At 41.4% G+C, this 27702-nt stretch overlaps 1 protein-coding gene across 2 annotated transcripts; it reads right to left on the bottom strand.

The window, feature by feature from the left end:
* Positions 1-759: 759 nt before the first annotated feature.
* Positions 760-27117, bottom strand: MTHFD2L (methylenetetrahydrofolate dehydrogenase (NADP+ dependent) 2 like). Of its 2 annotated transcripts, XM_001233662.7 has the most exons (8): positions 26950-27117; positions 22992-23176; positions 22000-22122; positions 18345-18497; positions 17489-17596; positions 12491-12583; positions 9095-9220; positions 760-2236 (listed from the first exon to the last, which is right to left on the bottom strand). In XM_001233662.7, the coding sequence occupies exons 1-8, from the start codon at positions 27075-27077 to the stop codon at positions 2124-2126; spliced, it is 1029 nt and encodes a 342-aa protein (XP_001233663.4). In that variant the 5' UTR covers positions 27078-27117; the 3' UTR covers positions 760-2123. The 2 variants fall into 2 exon arrangements, with proteins under 2 accessions (XP_001233663.4, XP_004941143.2); XM_004941086.5 differs by lacking the exon at positions 9095-9220.
* Between the last annotated feature and the right edge of the window lie 585 nt (positions 27118-27702).

Below are 27702 nucleotides of genomic sequence, written 5' to 3'. Positions count from 1 at the left end.
TGCAGTGGGTGAGGCAAGAAGAGGGCAGCAGATGAGGCTGTGGCTGTCCCCACCTGGCCTGGTCCTGGCACATGAGCACACTTTGCAGGCTGGAAATAGGAGTCATAACCCTTCTGCAGGTTGCAATGGAGAACAGATGTGTATGGCAGCTCTGAAAACAACATGCCACTGAGCGAAACCTTGGTCCTGCTGGCTTTATGTCATACTAACTCACTCGTGGGAGGTGAAAAGAGAAAAAGCTGAGGATGCATATAAGCTGCTGGGAGGATATGACAGAGGCAGACTCATTCCAGTGACATAAGCAAAGTGCCTCGAGTTGTTATTCTGTCAAAAATGCAGACTCATTTTTAGCTAAAGCAAAGTAAACGAACATGGATCTGGAAAAGCAACGCAAACAAGTGAAATAAAGGTAATGAATGAACAAGAAAAAGGCTGCTGTTTTTCCACTCTTTAGATAGAAAGGAAAAAAAGAATCCAACCCAAACTGCATCAAAGTATCTCACAGAAAGATTAGCAGAATCGGCTAATTATTCCATCTGAGCTAACGATGGGTTGAATGATCTGAGTGTTACCTCTACAAGCACCTGGATACCCCTAACATTCTCATAACCCTTCATTTTGAACAGATGAGTGGGCGTCTGCACTATTGGTTCCATACACCCAGTAATGATCTGTCAAGCTATTCTGCAAAAAATGCATTTATGCAAAACTCTCATGATGAAAGAGCATCAGAGGAAACAAGCAGCACAGAAGCAATGCTCCAGCCGTTTCTTTTTTTTATTTTAATTTGGTATGCACTTCTTTTAAAATAAGCAGAAGTAGTATTTAACCACACCTTTTTGTTTTCTTCCTTTTTCAAGTAGTCTTGAATCTACTGGCAAACTCTAAAGGCTCTTGATTAAAATAAAGTTACCCCAACCAAGATAAAAATATGGAGATAGCAGCCTAAAGTGACTCCCACTGGCTTCAATGGGAGCTAGGGTAGGCTCTTCAAGTCAGTACAGCATATGCATATTAAAAGTGGCATCCAAGCAGTAACACGGCTCTGACTCTTACATTGTATGAGACTATTCTGAATCCGCCTTTGGATTATATAGAAACACACTGATAATCATCTCTCTCCCATTTGTTTTTATGATTTCTATTTCCTTTTACAGCAAGCATCTTATTATCTCACATAGTCCTCTCCAAGAAGCAAAATATTGTCAACAAATACTCACAAGGCTCAGTCTTACACCAGGAATTAAGAACCCTTCACACTGCTTCAGAAGACAAGAGAATAAACAAACGGCTTAAATTCCAATACAAGCATTTCTGCCATGGGTAAACTTTTGATTTTCTCTTCCTCTTCCCCTCCACCTTATACAGAAAGCACATACGTAGCAGCTTTAATGACATTCTATCCAACTGAAGTCCAATCCAACCACGTCACCTACTCATAACCTTTTTGTGGCATCATGCATGAAAACATTGTCAACCAAATTCAGACAAGGAAAGAAAACAATTCTGGCCTCACAACTGTGAGTTGCACACCTCTTGCATACATTTCAGAGGAGAGTTTAACCAATATTGAAGTATACAGCTTTAAATGTGTACTGAGAATTTGTATTCACTGCCAGCACTATTGTCTGGTAGCTGAAACAAATTCCAGCCTTTCGTTCCTTTCAGACTCCGGATCACTGCTATCTAAATGTTTTCCAGCTTCAAATTACAACCCGAACATTCCACATTTTCAACAGATATCCACCACGTTTAAACCTAGTTTTCATACAGATTGAGCATACCTAGTGCTTAAATAATCTCAGCAATAGCATCCTATCTCAAAACAGATAAGCATAATTCAAGCTTCACAATTCAAGTTTAGTTCTTCACTTCCACGCACACAGTTGACCAACAATATGGTACCAACAAAGTCTGCACCATTCAATTCAGTGTTGCTCACAGTAAGTCAGCAGGAGGTAACATAAAGTATTATAACATTTTATAAACCATCAAGTTCAATATAGTTTACATGAAAAAATAAATACAATGTAGAAATAAATATCTTTCTAGTAAAAAATAAAGGTTTTGTATAACAATAAATAGAACAACTTGCATTCTTCTTCTGAGACAGCCCACTTCCTCTAGTAAATGAGCTTCTTAGCAACTATCAGCGTGTTCTTCAGAAGCATTGCGACAGTCATAGGTCCCACTCCTCCTGGCACTGGAGTGATGAAGCCAGCCTTCTTCTTCACTTCTAAGAGAAAAGAGAGAAAGTGGACAAGGTGGTGATGCACTGACAGTTGGACTAGATGATCTTAGTAATCTTTTCCAACCTTAATGATTCTATGATTCTGTGATAGGATACAGTCAGGACCAAGGCTGCCAGGTAGTCCTCTTCTTGCGAATGTCATTACCCAGGCACCAGATTTGGGGTATGGTTTCCCCATCAGCTTAAAGCAATCTGCCTGCAGAAAGCTGCCTGCTCCCCATGGGAGCACACACCTTCACCCAACCTGTGGTCAGTCACCTAAACTGCAGGAGCTGCAAGAAGAGCAGGAGTCCATCAAAAAGCATAGCTGAACACCAGCACAGTGAGGGTGCCTCTTCAACCTTCTTCCCCTACTGCAACCTGAAGCTTCTAATGAAGATACTCTGCCATCAGAAAAGAGAGCTTCAGAAGACCACAGTGGGAGAAAGCACGGCTTCCTGGTTGGTTTGTTTTCTGCTTCTCAAGATGGGCAAAGAACAAAACAGAGTTGAGTTTGCGGAAAAACAAATTCCCATTGCAACAGCAGCCATAAATGCTCTGCTCCTTCAGAGGAGGTGTGGTTTTGTTGTTGTTGTTTAACAAACAAATAAAAACAAAGCAAACCAAACCACAAAACAGCCTTACTATGGTGCCTACACCAAACTTGGATTGGGAGGCACTGGTCTTACTGAAGTGCCAAAGAAAGAAGTCTGATAACTGAGTTAGCTGCAACTGCCAATGCTACGAGGCTGTCCAAAGTTAGCACGTACCTTGAATGCTTGTTCTAAGAGATAGATACACCTTATTTCTTACGTTTTAAAGCATTTAGGTAACAGCTGTCAAGTCATCTCTTTGTATGACCAACTAATATCATGTAACAACACAACTTGATATTTGCATCTACTCTGTAAAATGTAATCAATTGAAATTTTAAGTTACTTTTGCAAGAGTTATATGCATCTGGCTGGGAATCCATTGCATCACAATCTGTAACAAGCAGCCATTTGCTAATAGGAGTGCAAGTGGCATGTTACTGATTGCTGTACAGATTTGCACAAGTGCCACCATGAGTGTGCATCACGCCATCCCTTTCTTTTTTTTTTTTTTCTCCTTTGCTTGTTTACAAGTGATTTCCTGAAAACTCCCATTCCCCTGTTGCCACCAAGTGTCTGAACTAAGGCAGAGATACTAACTGCAAGCATGTCATATAGAGGTACCCTATAGTAAGTGTTACTGTTTGAAAAACAGATGAGAAGAGCTGTTGATTACACCGGGGAGAGCTTTAATTACTCTACTGGCTGTACCACCAGATATACTATTAAAGTACTTGGAAAGCTTAACAAATTGCAACTTGCATTGCTTTTTGTTGTTGCTCTGTTCTAGTTGTACATGCAAGTTGTAACAAATAAATTAAGGTCCCATAGGACAGTTATTCTTAATATTCTCAAACACTCTTATTAGTTATTCTGGACTACCTGCTGTTTGAGATTGGTGTTTATGGTTAGTAGTTACTGCAAATCCCTAACTTAATGTCATAATTATTGAAATGTACCCACATCTGAAGTGAACACCATCATAATTGCCATACAAATTGTTTCAGCCATTTAAAATTGAAATAAGTCTATTTCCATGGCAATGTTACATGCTTCTCTTTGTGGTGTTACTTGGAATACTCTTATCTTAGTTACAAAGTGCTGCAGCTCACAGCCGCACCTAAGGAAAGCCTTCCAACGCACATCGTGCACAACCATCACTGACTCTCGTGTTAGGAGCTGTACTGAGGAGCACAGGCACAGCGTGCTGCTCACAGTGTGCTGCTCTCACAGGTTGTGGAGGACTTTCTCTCCCCATACTCTACCATTATGGAAATCGCTGTGGCTCAGCATGGCAGAAACCATAGTTTATACCTGTTTGCATACAACCACCTGGATACCTTTTCACAAAAGCTATTCCAGATATATACAAAGGCTGCTCCAAAAGTAATGCCTCCTGTTTTATTGTGCTGGCCCACAACTTCAGAAGTGGATGTTGGTTGTATGGCAGTAGAGGTTGAACCTTCCCACAACTACTCCACGTGCAAGTTCTTGCTCATCACTGAACAAAATGCATAGTTAACAGTGGTAACTATGTTGAAAAAATAGTGTTTTGTAGCTGAGAATTTGCTTTATCAAACAGTGTTATTGTATTCCTTGTCCCTGTTATAGCTTCCATGGAAATAAACAGCAGACATTACTTCTTACTACATAAACAAGTGACAGGTGTCTGGGTTTAGGAACTACCATCTGATACCTCTCCACCTAGAAGAGTAAATATAGATCAGATGAATGCAGTTCTCCAAGACGAACACTAGTGAGCAAAGGGGTAAAAATAACATCAAAAATGTGAACAGATTTTCCTTCTCTTGTGAAGTGTAGAAAGCCAAAGCAGTCCTAAGGCAGCAATTCAGTGTGACCCACCTCATGTCAGCAAATCAGGTGCTGCACCTTTGCTTCCTTCAGGAGGTCTCGTTTCTGCTTCCCAGCAAAGGTAAAGCTCTAACCTAGCTTCTGGAGACCAGCAATTTGTAAAATGTTGGTACACAAATGAAGTGCCTATGGGGAAGGAGCTGCTATTTTGCAGCTTCTTTAGAATCTTTAAATCTTCCTTTGATTCTTCAGAAGAAACGAAATGTAGATTATTTCCTTGACAAACAGGCTCCGCTGCTTTGGAAGCAGCCCTTCATTCCTCTGTTCCTTTAAAGCAGGAACATCAGACACGGAATAGGGTTCATCGCACAAACCCAGGGCAAGTCTCAACCTGAAGGTGGTTCTGAGTCTGGTGCATCTGCATTGAGTGATGCAGAATAATTCCTGCCTAAGCATTGTTTGCACATGGCTTTATTAGTCCCTGTACAGCTTCTCCAGGATCACCGCATCCGTGCAGCACTGCACAAGTGTGAATCACGTGCTTAGCAATCACAGTAGATATCCCATGATCTGCTTTACACAGTCTGGGATTTTTCTCAGTGTGCACTGTGGGATAGCAACCTGAAAATAATGATCCCATTTCTCAAAATTCCTTCTGTTTGATATTATCCCTCTAATGCTCTCCAGCAGAAAATTAAGCGGCACAGCTACTTTCAGATGCAGCTAATTAGCACAGACAAGTGGGTGGGATATTGCAATAGTCTTGGGATAACGAGCAGCGGCAGTAGAAATTAAGGATCCTGGTGAACATTTCCTTAGACCCCTGCATGATATGTGGCCTCCTCTGTGAGAGGACCTCGACTTCTCCATCCCAAAGCTCAGTGCCACCAGGCAGTGATGCTCCATGGCCTCCTGGCAGCCACCACCTGGAGCTAGCAGTCCCATTTAGCAAGCGTTCTGTCCACAGCCCTCTTTACAAGCTCAAGTATGCAGCCACTGCAGCAGGGATCCTACTGAACTATGAAAATAGCCTCCAAGCCACCATTTCAAAATGTAAGGAGTGAATAGAAAGCCTTTGGAATTTGTAGTGAAAGCAGGTGGAATACCCACATTCTGTTTTCGGGACTGCTGTTTGGATAAGCACCATCAAGAGACTGTTTGGAAAGGATTCAGCAGTTTGAGAAAAAAAAGCTCACAGCCTGGAAGGTAGTGCATTGAATGTGGAACAGCAGCAAACAACTGTCAGAATGAACTGTTTCCACAACACCTGCGTTTCTACATCCCACCAACTCTAGGTAAGACAAAATGCCAACGCTCAGATAAAAAAATTGGCTTCAAAGATGATCATGGTACAATTTTTCACTACCTGAACTAGTTTCAAGACACTTGTCAGCTCACCCAATAGACTGGTAGGAATTAGTGCTGTAGTTAATCAGAACAGGGTACATTTCCCTGGTTCTTACTAAACTTATGTGCCTTTTGGTACACTTGCTCCATCCAGAAGTGAGCTTAGTCCGTTCTGTATACTTTGACTTCATGGACCTCTCTAACTGCTTTCCAGTTACCAGTAGCCAACTTCATTTCTAACATTTTTGCCTGATACCACGAAGACTTGTGTGTCCCATGAACAGTGCACCACTATTCAGCAACAGTGCCACCTTCTCACAAGCTGTGAAGATTGCAGTGACAACTGAAGTGCAAAGCTCCTCCCTTGTTTTAATACAGCCCTTCATGAGCATGTTGCCAGAAGCCTTAAGAAGGCAAACCTCAGACAGCTGCTCCCAGCAGCACCCAGGGGTGATGCCAGGGTGTTTGGCCAGCAAACCAAGGAAAGTCTTTGGGAGTTTTTGGAGCGCAGCTTGGGAAGCAGCTCTGTGCTCCCAGAACATGGGCAGGTGCACCACTACCACTAGGCAGATAGGGTGGGAACAGCATGAGGTGAGCAACTCTGTGTCCTGGAACCTGGGCAGGTCCACCGCTGTCACTGGGCAGGTCGGGCAGGAGCAGCACAGAAGTGAGCAGCTCTGAGCACCTCCATATCAAGGATCAGCTTCTGCAGTGCTGTGCCACCACCCTGCTATACAGTGACTCCTGGAAACAGTGCTCCACCCGTAAGAGCTGTTCTAGTTGCACGCTCTGTGCAAGCTGTGTAGTTGACCTCCAAATGCACAGTGTTTTCCTGTCTTGCTCCTCTGTATATCTTGGAATCACACATAATAGCACTCTGGGTACTTTTAACCACTTACAGCCCAATGGGACATGGCTCACACTAGTGCCCAATTTAGAACACAGATCTCAGAACTTCAAAACTCATCTTGAATAGCTATTCAATCCTCTTGGCCTGTGCTAAGAATATTTCCCTCCAGGTATATCTTACTTTGAGTTTATGAATGAACAGTATTCTTGTTATTAGAGATGAAAATAAAGTTATGTTTCAAACTCACTCCCTAGAGATCAGAGGATAGCATCTAAGTATTGCTAGGATATGACAACCAAATCACAACAGTTCCCACCCGCCTACTAAAGCTTATTTGCACTCCCAGAGGTTCTCAGCCAAATGGCCTTGTTAGGTCAGCCTTTCCCATCCATTTCTTACAACAAAGGTTTGACATGGGACTGCCCAGTTCAATCTCTCACACATCTCCTAGCTCCCACCCCAAATATTTCCCTACTTCAGGAAGGAGATGATGAAAGAATATACACTGGTGGGCTATTTTACATTATACAGCTGATGTATGCCATGCCAGCTTATGTACTGCAAAAAACATTTTGACATAGGCTTAAGCATAAATTCAGTCAAGTGATAAAAAGGAGGAAAAGGATAAAATGATTTGGTACACGAATAGCCTAGCTTGTTCCATTTCCTTACTGGCAAATAAAAGATTTGGCACAGGTGACATGGTCTGCAGTATTTCCAACTCCATACACAGGGACAGTTTTTTTGTTGTTAGAGATTTAGTGAAACTTTCACCGATACCAATAAACCAACAACAATTTCCCTTTGGCAATGCACAGCAAAATGCTACTTGGAGTTGCAGTGGCATAATCGAGGTTGAAGTTCCTCCCTCCTTTTTGGATCTTCCCTCCCCCCAGGTAAAATCCTGAGAGCAACCCACAGCAGACATGACAAGACACATACAGTGCATCGCTGAAACTCTGAGTCATGGCACGGCCACTGAATCAAGCCCTACACTGCATTCAGAAGGTTATGCATTTAAAGAAAACAGAAAGGAGACATTGTCAAGTTTCTGAAAGTCATATTCAAACATGCTAAAACAAACAATCAAAAAAAAAAAAAAAAAAAGAATTCCTGGAACTCCTCTCTATACTTCATTTCAGTTCAGTTCTGAATATGGAAAATCATCTTTTACTTCTGATGGCACAGGGAAGATAACCACACAAAAAGCTGTCCTGTAGAAATATATTTCTACGGGAACTATTTTACAAGTGCAGCTATATACTTCCAAATGCATGCTCAAAGCATCACTGAGGTCTTGCCGGTCATTCCATAGACTTCATCAGACAGATATAACGTTCACTGAGTAAAACAGGCAGGAATGAAGCAAATGATATAATTTCAAATACATCCAGTGGGTTAGAAACATTCTGAATACAATTAAGCTTTGAGACATTGTGCCAGCCAAGATGTTAATAACTCTGAAAGAAAAACCCAACAAAAAATGGTGGCTGATTTTCATACTTATCAAAATAAGGAACTGTTGAGAACCATTAATAATGTGGGTGAACGCTGTCTAAGCTTCCCACACACAGCTCTGCCAATAAGCTTTAATTTTCAGCTGCAACAATCCTGCTATTCCAGTCTGGAGCTCCTCTAGAGCAGAGAGATTTAATCCAATTACACTATGAACTCGCTCTGCAACACATTCAACATGAAAAGATCAATATGTAACATCATACGTTATCTCAGTTGGGCTTGCCTGGACCAAGATTTTCAAGAGCTTGAGATGAACCCACCTTAATCCACAGCCTAAAGGATATTTCTGAAGCAGAAGTGAATATTCTCAAATACAAGTCTGAAGAGGAAGTGTGAAAGCAGGCTTGAGAAATTATGGTATAACAGTATTTGCTACAATCAGTGAGAAATATATACTCATGAAAAGGTAGAAACTGTAGATTGCTTTTGTGTGTGCACACGTGCAAATACTTTTGAGAGTCTTTAGAGATTCTCAGAGGATGAAAGAAGCCTGGAGACAAGCATCTCTAGAACTGCTGCCACCACACGTCCAAAAAAGCTCATCTTTATCTCTCAAAGGTTGCTCATATCTGTAATTAGAAGTAGCACTGCCTCTCCTAAATAACATATCATTTCTTAAGAGCAAGCATATGAACAAATTGCTTGTTGAGAACAAGCACTTCACAAGCTATCTGAGACATAGGCTATTCAAGGTATTTATCATCAATGAATCCAATAGGTTCACATAAGGAGTGTTTCACTGACCTTCGAAGTCCACATCCCCAACTAATTTGGTCTTTCCAGTTAGAGGATCGTGGATATGATTGATGCCTACATCTATCACAGCTGCACCTTCTTTGACCATATCGGTTGTAATCAACTTCGGGATACCTGGAATCATCAAGATATTTGATTAACATGGCCAAATAATCTTAGGCCATCAGTTCCAAATTATAAGTTTGCATGCATCCCCATAACCCCCCCGCCCCCTCCCCTGAAGAGAAGTAATATATATTTCGCTTAATAATTAAGCATGGTGAGAGAACCTGATCTATGCCACCAGCTTATTTTTCATTCCTGTAATATATGAATGAGATAGATAACAGGAAAAAAGTATCCAACATGGATCTACCCACAGCAAACAGTGTCAGCCCAGTCAGCAAGAGAGAAGTAAAGCCTTCCAAGAACAAAATCTCAAAGTTTATTCCTGGACAGACTCAAAAAAATGAAGTATCTCCTTGAGCGTTAAGGCAAATAAGCATCTGAATCCAAAGTCATTACATACTGCCAGAGAGTGGAGAATATAAAGTCATCAGCCAACATCTACATGATGTTAGACCATCATATCTTAAATGCATCAGTTGCTATCTTCTCTGTGCAGCTTCTTGAAAAGACCTCCTAAATGTATTTTCTTCTATGCAGCCTCCAGCTCTGAACAACAGGAGATTCAAACTCGGAAACAAATTCAGTTTCTGCCTTGCTACTTGAGCAAGCAGCAAGCTCTATGTTCTGTGAGGAACGTCTGCCTTAGTAACAGAGCATCTCCAAAGGGGGATTCTGACCTCGCCCTGCCGCCCTCCCCCCTTAGGAGCCTTCTCTGAGGTGAAAAAAAAAATAAAAAGAAATTGGAAAAAAAAAAAAAAGAAAAGGAAAAGAAAGCAAACCTGTATGTATGTTTTGAGACTAGTGTTACTGAAGGCAAGTGCTAGCATACGAGTGCTATGACTCCACTTGGAGTGCTGGACCTTGGCCAGCTTGTCATTTGAATCCAAGGAGTACAGGAGCCTTTTTTGCTCTCCATTTCTCACTCCCCCATAGCACACAGCCTTGAAACTCTGATTTTAATGTTGAGCAAACCAAGACCTCTTTTTTTTTTTTTTTTTTTCCCTATTCTGATGATAAGATCTGGCTACATCTCCTTCATCACGCTCTTGTGCAATCAATTGCAGGCTGACTGCTAACTGGATAATGCCTCCGTCTGATGGGGTTAACGATCTGTGCATGATAGGAATGGGAGCATATTAACGGAAGTTGCACAGTTACACCCTTTGTAAAATGGCTTGATAATAGGCCAAATACTTAAGAGCAACAAATAAACTAACCCCCAAAGCAAATGAACAGATCCATTTACTTAAGCCTGCTTTGCATACCAAGCAGGGAGAGATAAGCGTTGAAGCAGCGATTCCTAAAATGCAGAGATTGAACAATGTGGGAAATATTTTTCATTCTAGCTTTGTAGAAAACAGTGAAGCATGCTTTAAACAAACAAGCAGACAAGTCCTACGTAATCCCAGTTTAGGTATAAGGATTGTTAAACACTAAAATACCGAGAAATCAAACCAGCTACAGGCTGAATCAAGCAGTCCAGAAATTCAGCAGTTTCCAAAACAGAAGGGCCACAGGTCATGTCCTGAGGGACGGGGCATGAAGAAAACATTACACCTTAGCCAAAAAGGCAAAAGCTGTGTGGCACAGAGCTTTGGCAGCTCTGGCTGTAAGCAGAGACACTGACTTTATGGAGGGATGGCCTTACGATGCAACAAGTTGGGAAGGAATGAGAGAGAAGGAAGGAATTGTATCAATAGCTACAAAGAAAAGCTGCACAGCCAATGTCTCAAGGATGGAAATAAACAAGAGACAACTTTTGAAGATGGGCATTCTCAGAGTCCAGAGTAAAAACACGAACATCTGATTTGACTTATTTGACAGCCATGGATGAAAGCGAATAGGAATCTTGCTATTATACATAGTAGACAGAGTTTATGTAGCAAGGTTTTGGTAGTAAGGGGCTTTTCTATTGTATTTACTCTCTCACTTCCTTTGAGAAGAGACAGTGGGCAGGGCTGTATGCTGTTTGAAAAAACCCAGTGCTGGATTGTGCATCACTTCAAGTCTATCTCACATTGTGCAATAACTGTTGTATCATGCTCCTCTTACAAAAGACGCAAGGCGAATGAATGAATGTGAAGAATGAACACTGCTAAATTGCTACTGAAGTGTTTAACTACAAGCATAACTGATGACAAACTGTTCAGCATGTAAAAAATCTTGAACTATGATTAAATCAGCAGCAGTGAATGTTGATATTATTGGTTTATTTCCAGTTAGTGCACACGTTATTTTTCATTCACAGCATGTGAATTCTGGTCTGACCCACAGTTGGCTAATCACATGTGGGAGAGCTGAGCCACTTCTTGTTCCCGACCTGGCACAACAAAGAGATGACAGTGCAAGGAAGCCCCGAAGGAATGGACATCTTGCTTCAACAGGAAGTAAGGAGCTTCAGATATGTGCCTATCTGTCTTCATCTGGAAAATAACTTCCCAAGATTATATTTTGAGGATGGTGAGGAGGGAGGGAAGGAGCAGAAAAGAGTAAATATGCTCATATTTATCCCCATTTGTGATCCTCCGAAGTGGTACAAGAGTTGCATAGGATACAGAATTTTCCCAAAGGCTGGTTTGTTTTTAAGTTTAATTTTTATTTCCATTAATAGATATCAGTAAAGTAAAACCAAAGATTGCTCAGAAGTAGCACTGCTTATTTCTTTATCCTAGAAAATTCAAACAAAGTATTTCACAGATCTTTCAGAGCCCCTCCTTTTGGCACTTATCATTCTCTTCCTCTTGCCAGGATAATTGTAAACAAACAAAAAAAAAATCAGCCATGAATATCATGTATGTGTTACTAAAATTACCATTTAATTTGCTAGGTTTGCCCTTAATTTTAACAGCAAGAGAAAGATCCCATTGTTTTTTTATGAATGGCACCTCCAGCTGATTTAAAGAAAACCTCCTGCCAAAAATTAGATGACTCATGATTTTTGCACACTACAGAGAATGTCTTAATTTACATAATTATACCTGTATAAACTACACACCAACTGGTTCCCCATCTGGAGTTCACTCTGAAGTCTCCCTAAGGGAAAGGTGTCACACGTGATGAGAAACAGTTTATGAGTCTACAAATATGAAGGACAGGAACAAAGTGCCAGATCACCTGTCCTTCTTACAAGAAATCCTGCACACTATGACACCCTTGGCAAGCATGAGCACCACTTATTTGGTAAAACACATGAAATAGCAAGTAGTGCCACCAACTGACTCCAAGTTTTTCTTTTTGGGTTTTAAACATTGTTATTGGTTGTATTAACCACATTACCTGCAGCTACTATGACAATGTCAGCAAGTTGAGTATGGATCTTGAGCTGTTCCTTTGGTGTGTGCCTATGTGCAATGGTCACTGTAGCATCTCCTGAAACATAAAGATTGACAATTAATAGATAGAGAGGGCCTAAATAGCAATTACTTTCAAGTACAAGTGACTCATTTTGGTACACAAAGGACAGTAAAGATGATCACCAGGTTTGTCTAGTGCTGCATCACTTGTTTCAGCATAGGCAGAATGCTCATAACATTTGCATTTTACACATAAGAAAAAGCACTTACCCTTAAAAATTGACACAGGATTAATTAACACAAAAGCTGTGGACTGACATTATTTCTTACTGATATTCCCCCTTACAAGAATGAGCTTGGCTGATAATCTGACCAACAAAAGAAGAAGACAACCAAGGTTCTCCTTGGCCTGAACTATGAACTTAGTAGCTATGACAACAATGAGACTCTGGGGCCAAGAGTCTTTCATAGAATCACAGAATAGTCATGGGTTGGAAGTAACCCTTAAGACCGTCTAGTTGCAGCCCTCCCTGCTACAGGCAGGGACGCCTCCCTCTAGACCAGGTTGCTCAAAGCCCCATCCAGCCTGGCCTTGAATGCTTCCAGGGAGGGGGCATTCACAACCTCACTGGGCAACCTGTTCCAGTGTCTCATCACCCACATAGTAAAGAATTTCTTCCTGATATCTAGTCTAAATCTACTCTCTTCCTGTTTAAAACTATTTCTCCTCATCCTGTAGCTACCTGCCCTTACAAAAAGTCCCTCCCCAGCTTTCCTGTAGGCCTCCCTCAGGTACTGGAAGGCCGCTATAGGGTCCCCCAAGAGCCTTCTCTTCTCCAGGCTGAAAAGCCCCAACTCTCTCAACCTGTACTCATAGGGGAGATGCTCCATCCCTCTGATCATATTTGTGGCCCTCCTCTGGATCTGCTCTAGCAGCTCCATGTCCTTCTTGTGTTGGGGGTCCCAGAACAGGACACAGTATTCCTTATGGGGACTCATGAGAGCAGACTAGAGGGCAGAATCACCTCCCTCAAACTGCTGGTCACATTTCTCCTGATGCAACCCAGGATATGGTTGGCCTTCTGGGCTGCAAGTGCACATTGCTGACTCATGTTGAATATCTAATCAATCAACTATCTCATCTAAACAACAATTGCACACGAGGGTCAGACAGCCAAATCTGTTGACTGGAATATCAGCAGATTTCATAGAGAAGAAATGTTCTTGAACCCACATGCGTAACACAATCAAAAGCAACATCAATATTTATATGATCTGTACAATTTCAATTGGATGGATCTGAGAATGTTTATCACAGTTACTTCAGGAATAAATACATCCAATGCTATATTTTCCCACACATTCAAAATATTCTAAGTGATCATTTTACTTAGGTCAAATGCAACAACAGGAATGGAAAGAAACGAAAAAGGTACTGGGATTTTGCAGATGCCCAACCAGCTCTTCTATCTCCTGATAAAGCAAAAACTGCTGAACCTGTACTTTATACCAGAGTAGGAAGTGTTTGAAGTTATCACAAGTGTAAGACCACATCCTTTCGGGTAAACTCAAAAGCTCTGGGGCCTGCTCCTGCATGCACCCACATTGCTTGGCACGAAGCTACAAATAAACCCTGCCAGCAAGACATGAAAAGCCTTGTGCAGATCAATAGAGATGCTGAGGAAAGACCACTACACATGAAACAAAATGACATTGGCTTAGGGACTAAGAAATCATATAGAGTCCAGCAGCAAGGGTGGCAGTCTCTCTGAGATTGCTCAAAAAATGCAAAGATAAAAGCTATTGAAGGAGATTGTTCCCAGATTCTGATGCCATTCTCCATCAACTATTTGTTCTACTTAGTGATCTTGTGTTCATCTCCACCTTCCATCCATCATGGACTCATAAACCACATTATTAATCATTAAATAAAGATTTTTTGCCATCTCAGACATTACCACCACAGATGCTTCCTTTGGAATGTGTCTGACTGTCTAATCTGTGCCTTTTATCTCATTAACTCTGTTCCTCAAGAATCTCATCTTCAATCTGTCTGCGCTCTGAATTCACTGCTCTTTTCCCTTATCTCTCATCACTCTTCTCCTTCAGTTATCATTGGTTCTTCTTCAGTCTCTGCACTCATGGAGAAGCAGATGAAGACATTTGCAGTTAATGTCAACAGAGAAGCGCATACGTGCATAAGCAATTTCTTGACATAAGGGGAATTCCTGGAAGTTAGAAGTCTTTCACCAATTTTCTATAACTTCCCATGCACTTAAGTCCATCATGAGCTTGAAATAAACAACTGCCTTCAAACTACCTCTGTGCTTTCTTGTGACAAAAACATCCCAAGCAGTTCATAAAGCCTGCATGTCTACTTTCCTTCTTTCTCCCCTCCCCCCGCTTCCTTCAATATCACCTATTGATCCCCAAAGTAACTAATAGTCGTAAAAAATAAAAATAAAGCAACAAAACTCAAGGGGAACAGGACAAAGGAATGGGATAAAGATGGAATAAAAAGGAGAAATCTTTTGTTACTTACTTAAAGCAAAAGATAAGAAAGATGTCCTGCCTGAAACTACAACCCTTGCCACCAAAACCATACATTATGAGGTTCTTCTGACCTCTTAGACCGTGTTCAAGGGCTCTGAGAGAAAACAGTGGGTTAAGTCCAAAGCTATGAATATTCACAACTTCTAGGCAGTAAAATCAGCACTATTTTCGTCTCCAGAGCTTAAGGATAAATGTGCCTGTGGTCAGCTCCCAAAGACAAAGAAAAAAAAAAAGAAAAAAAGAAAAAGATGGTCCCTTATGCAAAATAGCAGTTCACCTCCTCAGAAAGAGTGGACTTTCCAATTAGTTGTGATCATGCCAGAACAGAGAATAAGTAACTTAACAACTCTGACAATGATACTTCTGCTGATGGAAGCCAAGAGGATACTAGCAAGTAAGGCCTAGCACCATATTGCTATGTTAACTCACTAGTTTATAAAATAGTGTCTTGATTTGTCTATGGAGAACACACCGTTTTGTACGGCCACGGAACCTTTCCCTATCTAATCAGATATTGCCACCTTCAGGACACTAAAGTTTCTACATACAAAACATCTCAGATGAAGACAGACTTTTCCTGTTTGCTTATCATATCCAAAAAACTAAAAACCTATCCAGAAACATACCCACATACCTCATCTCACCATATAATAAAAGTTACTTCACAACATCGGTCCCAGTTGCTGATAAAATCCTATCCTGACTGATAGGAAATTTCTTTTTCAGCACTTACAATGTGTTGTCTGGCCCCCATCCCCGTGAAAAAAATATTAAAAGAGGAACAAGAAAAAAGCTTCCACTTCACTTGTATTAACCAGGATAAACCATTTTAAACATGCAAGAAGAGGAAAGCTGTCTTTGCTTGGTAACAAACCAGGCTGCTGCTCAGAGTAGGAGCCAGGAAAAGCGAGAGTTACATGGAAAAGACTAAACAGATCTGCAGAGGAACCCAATACACAGGTCACAAACAAAAGAGGTGTCCCCAGCTTTGAAAAGATGTATTATCACATTCACAACAAAGACATGCTTATTGTTTGGCCCTTGTGAAAGAACAGCAAATATTCCTTTGGTTTCTTGTTGTCAGCTGCCATATCCTGTATGCTACCACCTTGCAGGTTGGAAAACAATAAAGACTGCTGTATAAACAAGTCAATTTCTTCAGAATAAGCAAAGATAACATTAATAGATAACAAGAATGAGTTGACTCTTTTTACATCTGGATCCCTGAATGGCTATGGGAATATTTGAATGTTTTTGTGTTCCCACATAGAATATCCAACATGCACAGCACAAATGACTACTCCATTAAATAAGGCAAGGTCATGTGCATTATTTCAGAAATCAGAACCCAGGAAGATTACTGTGAAACCGAACAACGATCATTCATACCCTAGCAGACCCCCGGACTTGCTTTCAAGAGCAAAGTTACATTACTACAAAGAACAGCCTCAGTCCTGGAACATGACAATGGAGCTGAGCCACAGATCCAACTAAATCAGAAGATGGAAGTTAAAATAGCAGTTATGGCAAGAAAACTCACTGAAATGCACTGCCAGTGCTTTATGGAGCCCAGTATTCACAGTAAATGGCAAAAATCCCACTGTCAAAGGAATGGGGATGAGACCAAAATTATGTGCTGATGGTCATTACAATTCCAACACCGAGACAAGTTTTAAACAGCAGCTTTCCCACACAGGCTGAATGGACAAACCAACTCTGTGATTAGTAAGAGGCTTTCAGTATTTCATTAAATTAATAATGGATTTCACTCCACTCCTGTTAAATACATCTAGGATTAAACAACAGCATTTACCTCATTTGCAAACTCCACTGCGTCAGTTTCTAACATCAAAATGAAGCTGTAAAGCGGCAGTATTTTATTTACATTTTATTTGTAACACAGTTACAGCAGCACACACACACTTCTGCAATTAAAATTACTCAGAAATACTTCCATTACAGCTTCCAGCGTCCAGAGGGATATAAACTGCACTGCAGGTACTGCCCTCACAGTTCTATGCTAACAATATTTAGAACCACAGAATGGTTTGGGATCCAAGGGACCTCTGAAGACTATCTAGTTCCAATCTCCTTGCCATATGCAGGGACACCTTCCACTGAATGAGGTTGTGCAAGGTCCCAGAATCAATCAGGCTGGAAAAGATCTTTAAATTTAAACAGAAGTTGTTTCAAAAGAAGGATAAAATGATGACATAACATCAGAAAAAGCCCAGCCCAGAAACTGATCTTTTCTGCTGAGAAACCATCAGGAAACACATTAATAATTAATTTCCTTGCTCCAGTTGTTAATGTCATACAAGAGAAAGGCTTTCTCTTTATCCAAATGCTCTGGTGAGCTTTATTTTAACTGTTTCATCAATTGTTAAAATGGAAACATTAAGACACCTGACAACACTCACAGACTTACCTCCAGGCCTTTCATGCTCTCCATCAGTATGCAGAAGCATTGAAATGGGCATTCCAACATTCTTAGATCTTCCAGCTACAAGAATATTTTTCCCAAATGTTTGTATTCCTTACAAGAAACCAAAACAGAACGCAACATTTTATTGTGCTATTTTGAGATACCAAAACCCTTTCTGTCAACGCCAAAATAATAGCAATTATTTGCTATTGTGGACTGCTGACATCAGTGTGACTTGGAAACCCACAAGGCTGAACCTTAAGTATGAACACACAAAATAACATTCAGCTTTCACAGCAGAGAAACAAAACTGGCAAGTAATTGAATTTTTCTGAATCATCCTTTGTAGACTCAAAAATTCTCTTTCCTCATCACAAAGTGAAATGAAAGCTCTCTCTCTCTCTCTATTGGTAGGAGCATACTGTACTTAGCAGTACAGCAACCAACTTCTAGCAACCAACTGAATATTCTCATTTCTGCTCTGCATTTTTCCCTTTAACCTACAGGGATTTACACATTGCAGTCTTTTATTTGATAATTAAACAGAAAGTGAGCACAACTCCTTAAAATTCCTTGCAACACTAAACAGCAGAAAATAAGTTACTATTCAAAATGCTCAAAGTTTTTGATACGAACTACCATCTACACTCAATTAATATTTATAATACTAGCAAAATATCCCACCCTCTTTGGCACCTCCTTATTATTTAGACTGATCCTCTACATACTGGCTCTTCAATGAAAACAGTACATTAAGACAGCCTACATCTTTTAACCCACAACCGACTGTATCCTTCATTCTTTCTGTGTTTAAAAAAAATAACAAAAAAATAACACTAAATACAGATGAATTTCCTACCTGTCCGCTTTATGATTTCCCAGACAGCAGCAGCAGTGGCAGGTATTACAGAAGGCTGATCGAGACACAGACGTCCAACGTTAATAATATGAAATCCATCCACATCCTTTTCAGGTGCGATAGCGTTACAAACTGTCCGCTCATCTATATGGTCTGGGAAACATTGCTTTCCAATTACTCTTCTTTCAATTGCCAAAGCTCATCACTCCTATCTGAATCATTACACAGAGAAACACACGAGTTCCATCTAGCTAGAGTGAACGTCTCCCCTCAAAGATGGAAGTTGCAACCTCAACCTTTAAAGTCTACTGAAAATTAAATGACTCTATTTGTAACACTGCTAATGTTACAGATTCAGTCCAAACCAGAGGCTGACACTAAGCTGTGAACGATGACAATAACTATAAAAGTAGAAGTTTAAGCAAGATATCTCTTGTATGTTCTGCCAGAGTTATCATCACTTGGCTCAAAAATGATTTAAAAAAATCATAGGAAAAATTTCTTTCAGTGCATATTATCCAGACCAAACAGCACAAAGGATCTATGTCCTAAGTTTTAATCAAATGTAAGGAAATCGTGAACTAATTTTTTTTTCTTCTGGTCTTGCTTTTGCTTTCCATTTTACAACACAAGTGGTTTTAAGAATTTGTTAATCAGCGGGATCCAATTATGCCCTACCTCATAAAATTGAGAACACAAATAATTGTTTGAAACTGTTGAGCTCAAGACATAAAATGTGGCTTAAATGGTGATAGCTGATTATGAAAAAGATATGCATTAGCAAGTTTCACCTCTGAAAAGTTACAAAATCAAGTTTAAAGCCTGCACAGATTTGGACACTTCAGAGGAAGAACTCTGTAAACCATGTCCCTGTACTGACCTATAAAGGAAATTCTATTTAAGAAATGTATTTACCTAGTGATACTTCAGTAAATTTTAGTCTACTGCTCCATTGTCTAATAACTTCCCAAACTTCTACCAAAATTACACTCAAGGTTCGGTACCATCTCAGAATTATTATTTATCTCTTTTATATAATGACAGAATGTCCATTCTAGGCAAGAGCTTGACAAATCTATGCATTGAGGAAGGTTCAACCTCCACTGTCATACCACCAATGTCTGCCTGTGACATCGTGGGCCAACACAGTAAAATAGGAGGCATTACTTTTGAAGCAGCTCTTGTTAACCAAACTTGCACAATGACACTGGTCATCACTTGCCTAGCTACTCCAGCATGCTCTCTTATTCACACAATAAGCATATGCCTCCAGTCCAGACACACCAGAAATGAAGTCTGGTTCTCAAAAGAGAAGACTGAGGAAAACAAAAACATGGAACAAAAAAGACTCTGAGAAGTACAGACAGGGAGCAAAGAATAAACTGTTCTGAAGCACAGAAGGATGTGATGTTTATCCTAATTTATCCCACATTTCATTGCTGCTTACAACTGAGAAAATTCCAAGTTTTTCACATTCTATCTCAAATAAACATCAAACATGTCTTCCTATCTTCCAGGCAATTTAAAAGATAGAGCAAAGTCTCCACGAAGCCATTACCACATCAGAAGTACAGTGCTCCACAGGGGCACAGAAAGGAAGTTTTCCTCAGGCAAAGATGGTAATCCTCAAAGTTAAGTTGCTGCAGCTCACAGGACTGAAAGAACAAAGCTATGCTCTGCTTCTATTTTTATCCCAGTGTTGATCAAAAGCCACACCTGTGTGTGGCTTATTGTGAAAAAATAAATAAATATCCAACACTCCACACAACAACCCCAACTGTGGGACAAGCAGCCACTGCTGATTAGGTTTTCACAACTTCTGGGCTTTGCATCCTTCTGGTACAGGACAAGTCAAGGGGATTTTGGAAAAGGAGTTACATCAGTTTTCAGCCCATTTCTCACTCAAGATGCTTGGAGGAAACACGGTGTTTTAGCAGTAATAGTAATTTGGCGATTAAAGTTATCTTCAACATCTATTGTAGAAAGAATCTTCTGAAAATTTTTATTTCATGATGGCTTGGATATTTACCTTTACTAGATACGAACAATGTAACGCTGAAAACGTTATGCTACTGATCAAATGCCTCTAAGGTTTTAGTAAGGTAGACAGCAGCCAGCCCCAAAACAGCAAGCTTCAAAGGCTGAAGAAAGACTATTTATTCTTAACATGGTTATGGTGACAGACATACCATAGTTTGTAGGGAAGCTCACTCATCTACCTGAGAATTTAAAACATTCAAACATACCAGCAACAGATATTTAAACTGACACAGCTAGAATTATGTTCTGATCCTTCCTTGTCAAATGTTCAACATGCTTAAAAATGACCAAGTTGCATGGCTCAAGTCCCTTATGGAACTAATAAAGCAGACTGCTCAAGAGGGGATTGCAATGACTTTGTGTCTATCTCATAAAACCACTCCTGCAAGTGGTATCCAACCATTTGACGGAGGATCAGTGCAACTAAAACGCATACAATACCTCCCACTTGGGGAAAACAGCAGTGGGTTGGAAATCCAAATGGAGAGCCTGTGAACTATGCTACACACAGAGAAGAAGACTTCCATCTCTAGGCTGTCAGTGCTTAACCTTTTGTATAAGTTCTTAATATCGAAGACAATTTGTTAAATCACCTGTTTGCCCTAATCTGTTATATCAGGGAGAGACATTTCCCAGATCAGCCCAGCTTTTCAAGTAGTTCCCAACTTTGTGTCCTCCTCCTTCCTTGTGTTCTACTTCCACCTAGTGGCCAACTCACTGCAGCAGGTGGCAAACCTGTCCACAACCATCAGTTCTCTCATGTAATAAAAATGACAGAACTTACTAGTAATGAACACTGGTTGTTATTACAAACGTGAAAAAGCACATTCTTCAGTTCCTCCACGAACTCACAAAACAACCAACCAACCAACCAAACAAACAAAAGACAGCTCCTGCCCTTCAGAGCCCACAGTCTAAATATGTGATAAAAGACAACATTTGGAAATAAAAAAGGGGGAAACTCAACACGCCAGCCAGTCTATTACAATGACTCTCGTAGCTGAGGCAAATCGCTATGAGAAAGCATACACTGGTTTAATGAAGTTAGAGATTGATATGAAGATCTGCAAATTTTAGCACTGACCAAGTACCATATTGCCAGCTGCTGCCAACTCATTAATAAGAGTGAGATTATAGTACAGAGCAGGAGTGGGGAAACAATCAACAGGGGCATGTTAGAGGCTTTCAGGTCTTTAGCACAATGCTCATCTCAAATACTGGCGAGAGCACACAACAGGCAAACAAACGTTTAGGGCACAAGGAAGAACCACTCTGAGATAGACTGTAGCACTACCTGCTGAGTAGTGTATCTTGGCACAATGCAGGGGATGAATATATGGTATAAGTTTTGGTATTCAAGACAAAATACTGCAACACAGTAGGATAAAATAAAATAAAATAAAATCAGAGAAGTTAACTTGACAAAGTTGAGGGAAGACTTACTACTTATACAGCAACAGAAAAAGGCATCTCTTCACCTAACCCTTCATTATATATTTGCCCTCTTTCTGGAGCCTCTGATGTCACTATGATATACTTACAACAACAAAAGTTGTCCAACATTTTCCTCTTACATAGACCATATGTAGGAAGTGAGATAAGAGATAACACCTACCTGGGAGAGGCAGCTGAACTAATACACCGCTAACCGCTGAGTCCTTGTTGAGTTTTAACGTCATATCCAAGAGTTCTTCCTGAGAAATATATTTAGGCCTCAGTATGACCTCACTAGAAATTCCTGACAGAAAAAGAAAGACACTTATTCGTATTGGGAAATTCAGAGAGAGCTTACTCATGTTGTATAAAAATCTGTTCAATGTTCAACAACTGTCTTGAATAAGACTCTCTGGTCTTTAATGCTATATTTACAGTTATCAAGTGCAATCTCACAACAAAGTCAGTAATTTGACAAAGCGGCTTCAACATTAAAACAAAGACAAAAAATATTTGGACATCAATGCACACAATAATTTGTCTATAATTACGCTCTTGAGAATTATGAGTAAAACCAAATGAATCTAGCTTTGCTACTAACTGGATCCTGCTACTAACTGGTCCTGCAGATGGCTGGCACCATCTGCAGGACCAAACTTAAAACAGATTTTCCAAATCACAGGACAAGACTGCAGCTCCACCAAAAGCAACAAAATAGCTTTTTGCTTAAGCTGTGGCGCTCCTCCACTCTGAGGTGATTGAGTCATATTCCAGGTAATCAGTTCCTCAGCTTTACTATTTGATTTGCAAGCCTACATCATCCAACAAGCTGGAAATTCCATGAGATGTACCAGATACAGATGAAGGTAAATATTATTATTGATGTTATGAAAAAAAAATGTTATTCCCTAGCACTCACCGTTCATAAACTACCCCCCAGTAACATTTTAAGGTTCGCCATTAAATTTATGCCTACCATACACATGACATAAGAATTACTTCTTTTGTATATCTCTGCAATTTTTTCACCTTAGGCAAATCAGAGAAGGCGAGGAAGAAAAAGGTCTAACATGAGATAAAGATCCAAAGGAGTTCTCTTTCCCACTTATAGAAATTTTTCAAGAACAGCATCCTGTGCTCACCAAAGGAATGCTTATATTACCTAGTACATACCTACAGCTGCAGCTGCTTTTACCTTATTTCTGACATAGATATGACTAGCTGGGTTGTCTCCTACTAATATGACAGTGAGATGAGGTCTCTTGTTCCCACAGGATATCCACGATTCCACATCTCTTTGAACTTCCTTTAAGACTTGTTTGGCGAGCTTTGTCCCCGAGATAACGGCTGCTTCATCACTAAAAAGACAAAAGTACACACAATAGTCACATCTGGACAGTCCATAACCATGGCACTTCTGAGCACGCCATCTACTGCATTAAACACTTGCACATGCTTTGATGCATGAATTTGATAGTAATTCCAATACTAATTGAAAAATACTCATGCAGCTTCCTGCATGAAAGACAGAGGGAAGCTGAAGAAAGAGTCTTGTGCCTTGAACTTGCCTTGAACCTGCTACCCACCCCCTTTTCCCCTCTCTCATTGCTGTCATCAAGACTCCAAGCAGGGATATGGAAGCTCCCATGCACCCCACCACTCTGCAGTGAGATGCCTCCAGTATGCATTGCTTTCAAATGCTAGGATACTACCATTGTTGTATCACATAATCCAGCCGTTAAACATGGACTTTGCTGGGCAGGAGACAAAAGCAGGAAGGTGTGCAGGAAGGAAACTGGGGCAGGAAGAAATCCTCAAAAGTACCCAAATCCCAAAATGTGGTTTCATTTATGCAAGTCTTCTACATCTGACTGACAGATGAAGAAATCCAGGCTATGTTTATATTACCACAGAGAAGTTCTATGAAGACTTTGCCGCACAGGAAAAAACAAAGTATCCAAAACCACACAGTTCTGGACCAGAAGTAAGAGTACCCAACTCCTGAATTTCTCCTACTGCTCACTCTCTTCAAATAACAGAACTTTGGAGCAATAAAATGGCAATCGTATGACACCATAAATGAACACATTGTTGACCTCAGTTTTACTCCAGCTTTAGATACCTCTAAGGTTATCTTTCACGCTGCTTGAATTTTTTGTTTTTAAAGCAACATATGTGGTTTTATTCTTTTCCTAATGGCCTTCTCTGTACTTCTCATTTCCCACTTCTCTTCTTGCCACTAGTTACGTTTAGGTCATGTATGGCATTTGCGCAAGACGTTTGTTTCCATGTACTTCTTAGGCCAAATAAGTAGTTAGTGCTCAACAATGTAGCAACGGCATAAACGTTTAAGGATGGAAAGTGCTAACAACCTTCCAGTGCCAAAAAAAGATTCAATCCACATACAAAAGTCATTTATGCTATTTTTGCTCTAAATGCATGGCCAAAATATTCATTTTCCTCAACTTTGGGCAACTAATTTTAAGCGTATACCTCTCTCTTAAAGATATAACCACATACTCACTGAGTAGGTCTTGAAGATCTGCCATCACTGAAATTGGAGCATATTTGCCCCATTGCACTCCATCCTCTCTGCCATCAAATATCAAAAAATCCAAAGCAAATGAAGAGAACCACAGTGCTAAAACCAACCAACCAAACAAACAGAAAAACACAACCACACATGCACACAAATAGAAAACACTCTCTCACATCCTACAAGCAAGGATACAATGCACACACTCAATCAGAGCTGTCAGCAGGTTCCTCCATGCTCAAATCTTTCTGGAGATAGCACAGAGCAACTTTCACAAGCCTAAGTGACAGTAAGTTACAAAGGAGAAAAACTTGAATAGAAACTCATACGGATGCACCCCAGGTACCAGGGACCTAATCAGTGCCATGTTAGTTCACGCATGCAGAAATGAGCAAGCAACATTCTGCCTTTGCTTTAAGGTGCACAGCAATCCTACTGTCTGACATTCATTGACACCTTGTTTTTTAGCAGAGCACAGTAGTTTTATCAGGCTTCAGCAAGCCAGTGTCGCAGTTGTCACGAGTCATGGGCAATGAGAAGTGTTCCACATACCCACCAGCTTGACCTTCTACTGGAAAATGGCATCTCTGTACCCAACTTGTCAATATGGCTACCTCAAGAACCATCACATGTAGCACTTGTGACCTTTTTGTCAGCCTTCCCTGAGGACCACCTCACTGGCTAAGCATCCAGGAGTTTGGCCTCATCTCAGCCAGTATCTAAACCTTTACAAATCTAATGGCAACAAACAAACCAAGCATACATTAAATATTACATTACTCAGAATACAAAGGTTACGTTCTTGTACACAGATACAGCAGTTCACGCACTACCACTCTGCTGTCTATTTGGTTAAATGCAACAGAAAAGACCACCAGTGCCACCTCGTGCTTATCATTAACCATACGTATTTCAATTACACAAACCCAGATCTCTACCAGCACTTAAATAGCTGCATCAAATGAGGACCACCAAGAGATGTCCCAAAATTAGTTGTATTGATAACAAATTATCTCATCTGATTATCATGACAGAAAGCTAACATACTACTCTTATGAAAGATTTCAATAAGCAATTAATTCTGGCAATTACATTTATTTTTACACCTTGTGCTCAAGTACTTTGATATCTGTTACTTGAACTTTGCCTGATGCATCAAATAAGGGAAGTACCTGTGCTGGCATTTTGCCTCTGCTTTCTAGGAAGGCAGCAATTATTATTTCTCATCATTATTATTAATTTCTATCAGGTTCAGAATTTCATCTAGAGTTCTAAGACATACGTACAAATTCAGACCGTGTGGAAATGTGCACTATGTTTTGTCTAACAGAAGTGTGTTTTCAGCTCCTAATAAAAATCACTCTGGGGAAAAAAATAAATAAAAAGCTGTACAATCATTTTGGAAGGCAGCTTGCAAAAGCAATAAAACCTCCTGGTTCAGATTAAGAGTGGAATGACTTTCCACCTGTACAAGTCCGATCAGTGTTTGGTTTCTCTCCTGTCTATGCCATATTCCTTGGGGAAAACAAAGCTGTGCTTTCAGAACATGCAGAACAAAAGTTGTGCACTCTATATTGTCTCTACTATAAGAAACTACAGGATCAGAGTGCAATAACTTGCAAGTAATAGCTCGCCACATAATAGCTCATGTCTGTATATGTTTAGGAGCACAGCTAAACAAGAAAAAAGGCAATTCCTCAACATATGGGGAGAATGTCAGGTTGGACATTCAGAAAACTTTTACTCTTAGAAGGAGCAGTGGTGGATTGGCACAGGCTGCCCAGGAAGGTGGTGGGGTCACAGCCCCAGGGGGCATCCAAAAAACATGGAGATGTGATGCTGAGGGATATGGTTAGTGGGCAAGGTGGGGATGGGCTGATGGTTGGACTTAGAGGTCTTATCCAGTCATAACGGTTCTGTGGTTCTGCACCAATGCTTCTCAGGCTTAAAATCTCATTTAACGTCTTGAGGCAGGACTCCAGAACTACAGTGAATAGCAAGGCATCAAGTGCAGAGGAAGACTGCAGAGCAGCAAGCCAGTCCAGGCACTGCAATCAACATATCCCCGTTGAAAACGTCCCCGTGTAACCCCTGAGCGGTGGGACAGCAGCCAGCACTGTCCCTGTGCCCTCCACCCCACTACATCCATGGTTCACGTTCTGCATCCTTCCCGGTTGCGCTGCCGGCGACGTGCGGGGCATCACACAGCGGCGCCAGCTGCTAACTTAGATCCGCGTCTACACGACAAGCCTGAAAGCAGGAGCTGTCACAACAGGATCTTCCCAAGCCTGCTCACACTTTATTACCCAACGAAAGCATCCCTAACGCGCACCCGACGCGAACAACCGCTGGGATGCGAGCTGGAAAGAAGTAGCTCGCGGTAGGCGACCACAACAGCAGCGCGCGTTCTTCCAGAAATACCGACACCGTGCCCAAAATAGAGCCCCATCCGCCCCGGGGAGGGCTCGGCCCTCCCGGGAACAAGAGCACCGGCAAGACAGGGCAGGGCAGGGCCGGGCCGGGCCTCCCCTCCCTTCAGGCAGCGCGAGGAGGAGGAGCAGGGAGGACGAGGAGGAGAAAGGCGGCGTGCCGTACCTGGCGGCGCTCCGGGGGACGCTGCCGGCGCGGCGGGACGCGGGGCGAGGCAGGGCCCGCCATCGGCACAGCGGGGCCAGGCCCGACCGCAGCGCGGAGCAGGGGGAGCAGAAGGCGGCCGCAGCCATCGCGCTGCGCCGAGCGGAAGCGCCGCCGCCGGGAGGGACCGGGGAGGGCGGTGCCGGTCGCTGTGACGGGCAGCGGGGCTGGGCGGTGCACTCGCTACCAGACGGGCGTTGAGGCGGTGGAGCGTGTCCAGAGATGGGCAACGGAGCTGTGGGTGGTGTGGAGCTTAAGTGCTGCGGGGAGCGGGTGAAGGATCCGGAGTCGTGTCCTTGAGAGAACGGCTGGTTGGTTCATCACTAAAAAGACAAACGTACACACGATAGCCACGTCTGGGAAGTCCATAACCATGGCATTTCCAAGCACGCCATCTACTGAAATAAATACTTGCATATGATTTGGTGTGTGAATCTGACAGTAGTTCCAATACTATTTGAAAACTAGTCACGCAGCGCAAACCTGCTGAGGGAAACCGGGTTTCCCCCTCCCAGACCTGCAGAACAGTCAAGGGCCACCAGCGCACACAACAGCATCTTGCTCACCACTCCCTGCCTTCCTAACGCGCGTCGCCAGCCTGCTTTGACACCTCTCACATGTAGCCTGTCTGGCTGCGTATCTGTCCGATCCATCTTTGTAACAGACCTGAGAACATTCTAACACCACTAAGGTTTTCTGTTTTAAGGAGGTTTC

The sequence above is a fragment of the Gallus gallus genome, chromosome 4, assembly GCF_016699485.2.
Source record: "Gallus gallus isolate bGalGal1 chromosome 4, bGalGal1.mat.broiler.GRCg7b, whole genome shotgun sequence".
Lineage (NCBI taxonomy): Eukaryota > Metazoa > Chordata > Aves > Galliformes > Phasianidae > Gallus > Gallus gallus.
This window is presented reverse-complemented; position numbering and strand designations above follow the sequence as displayed.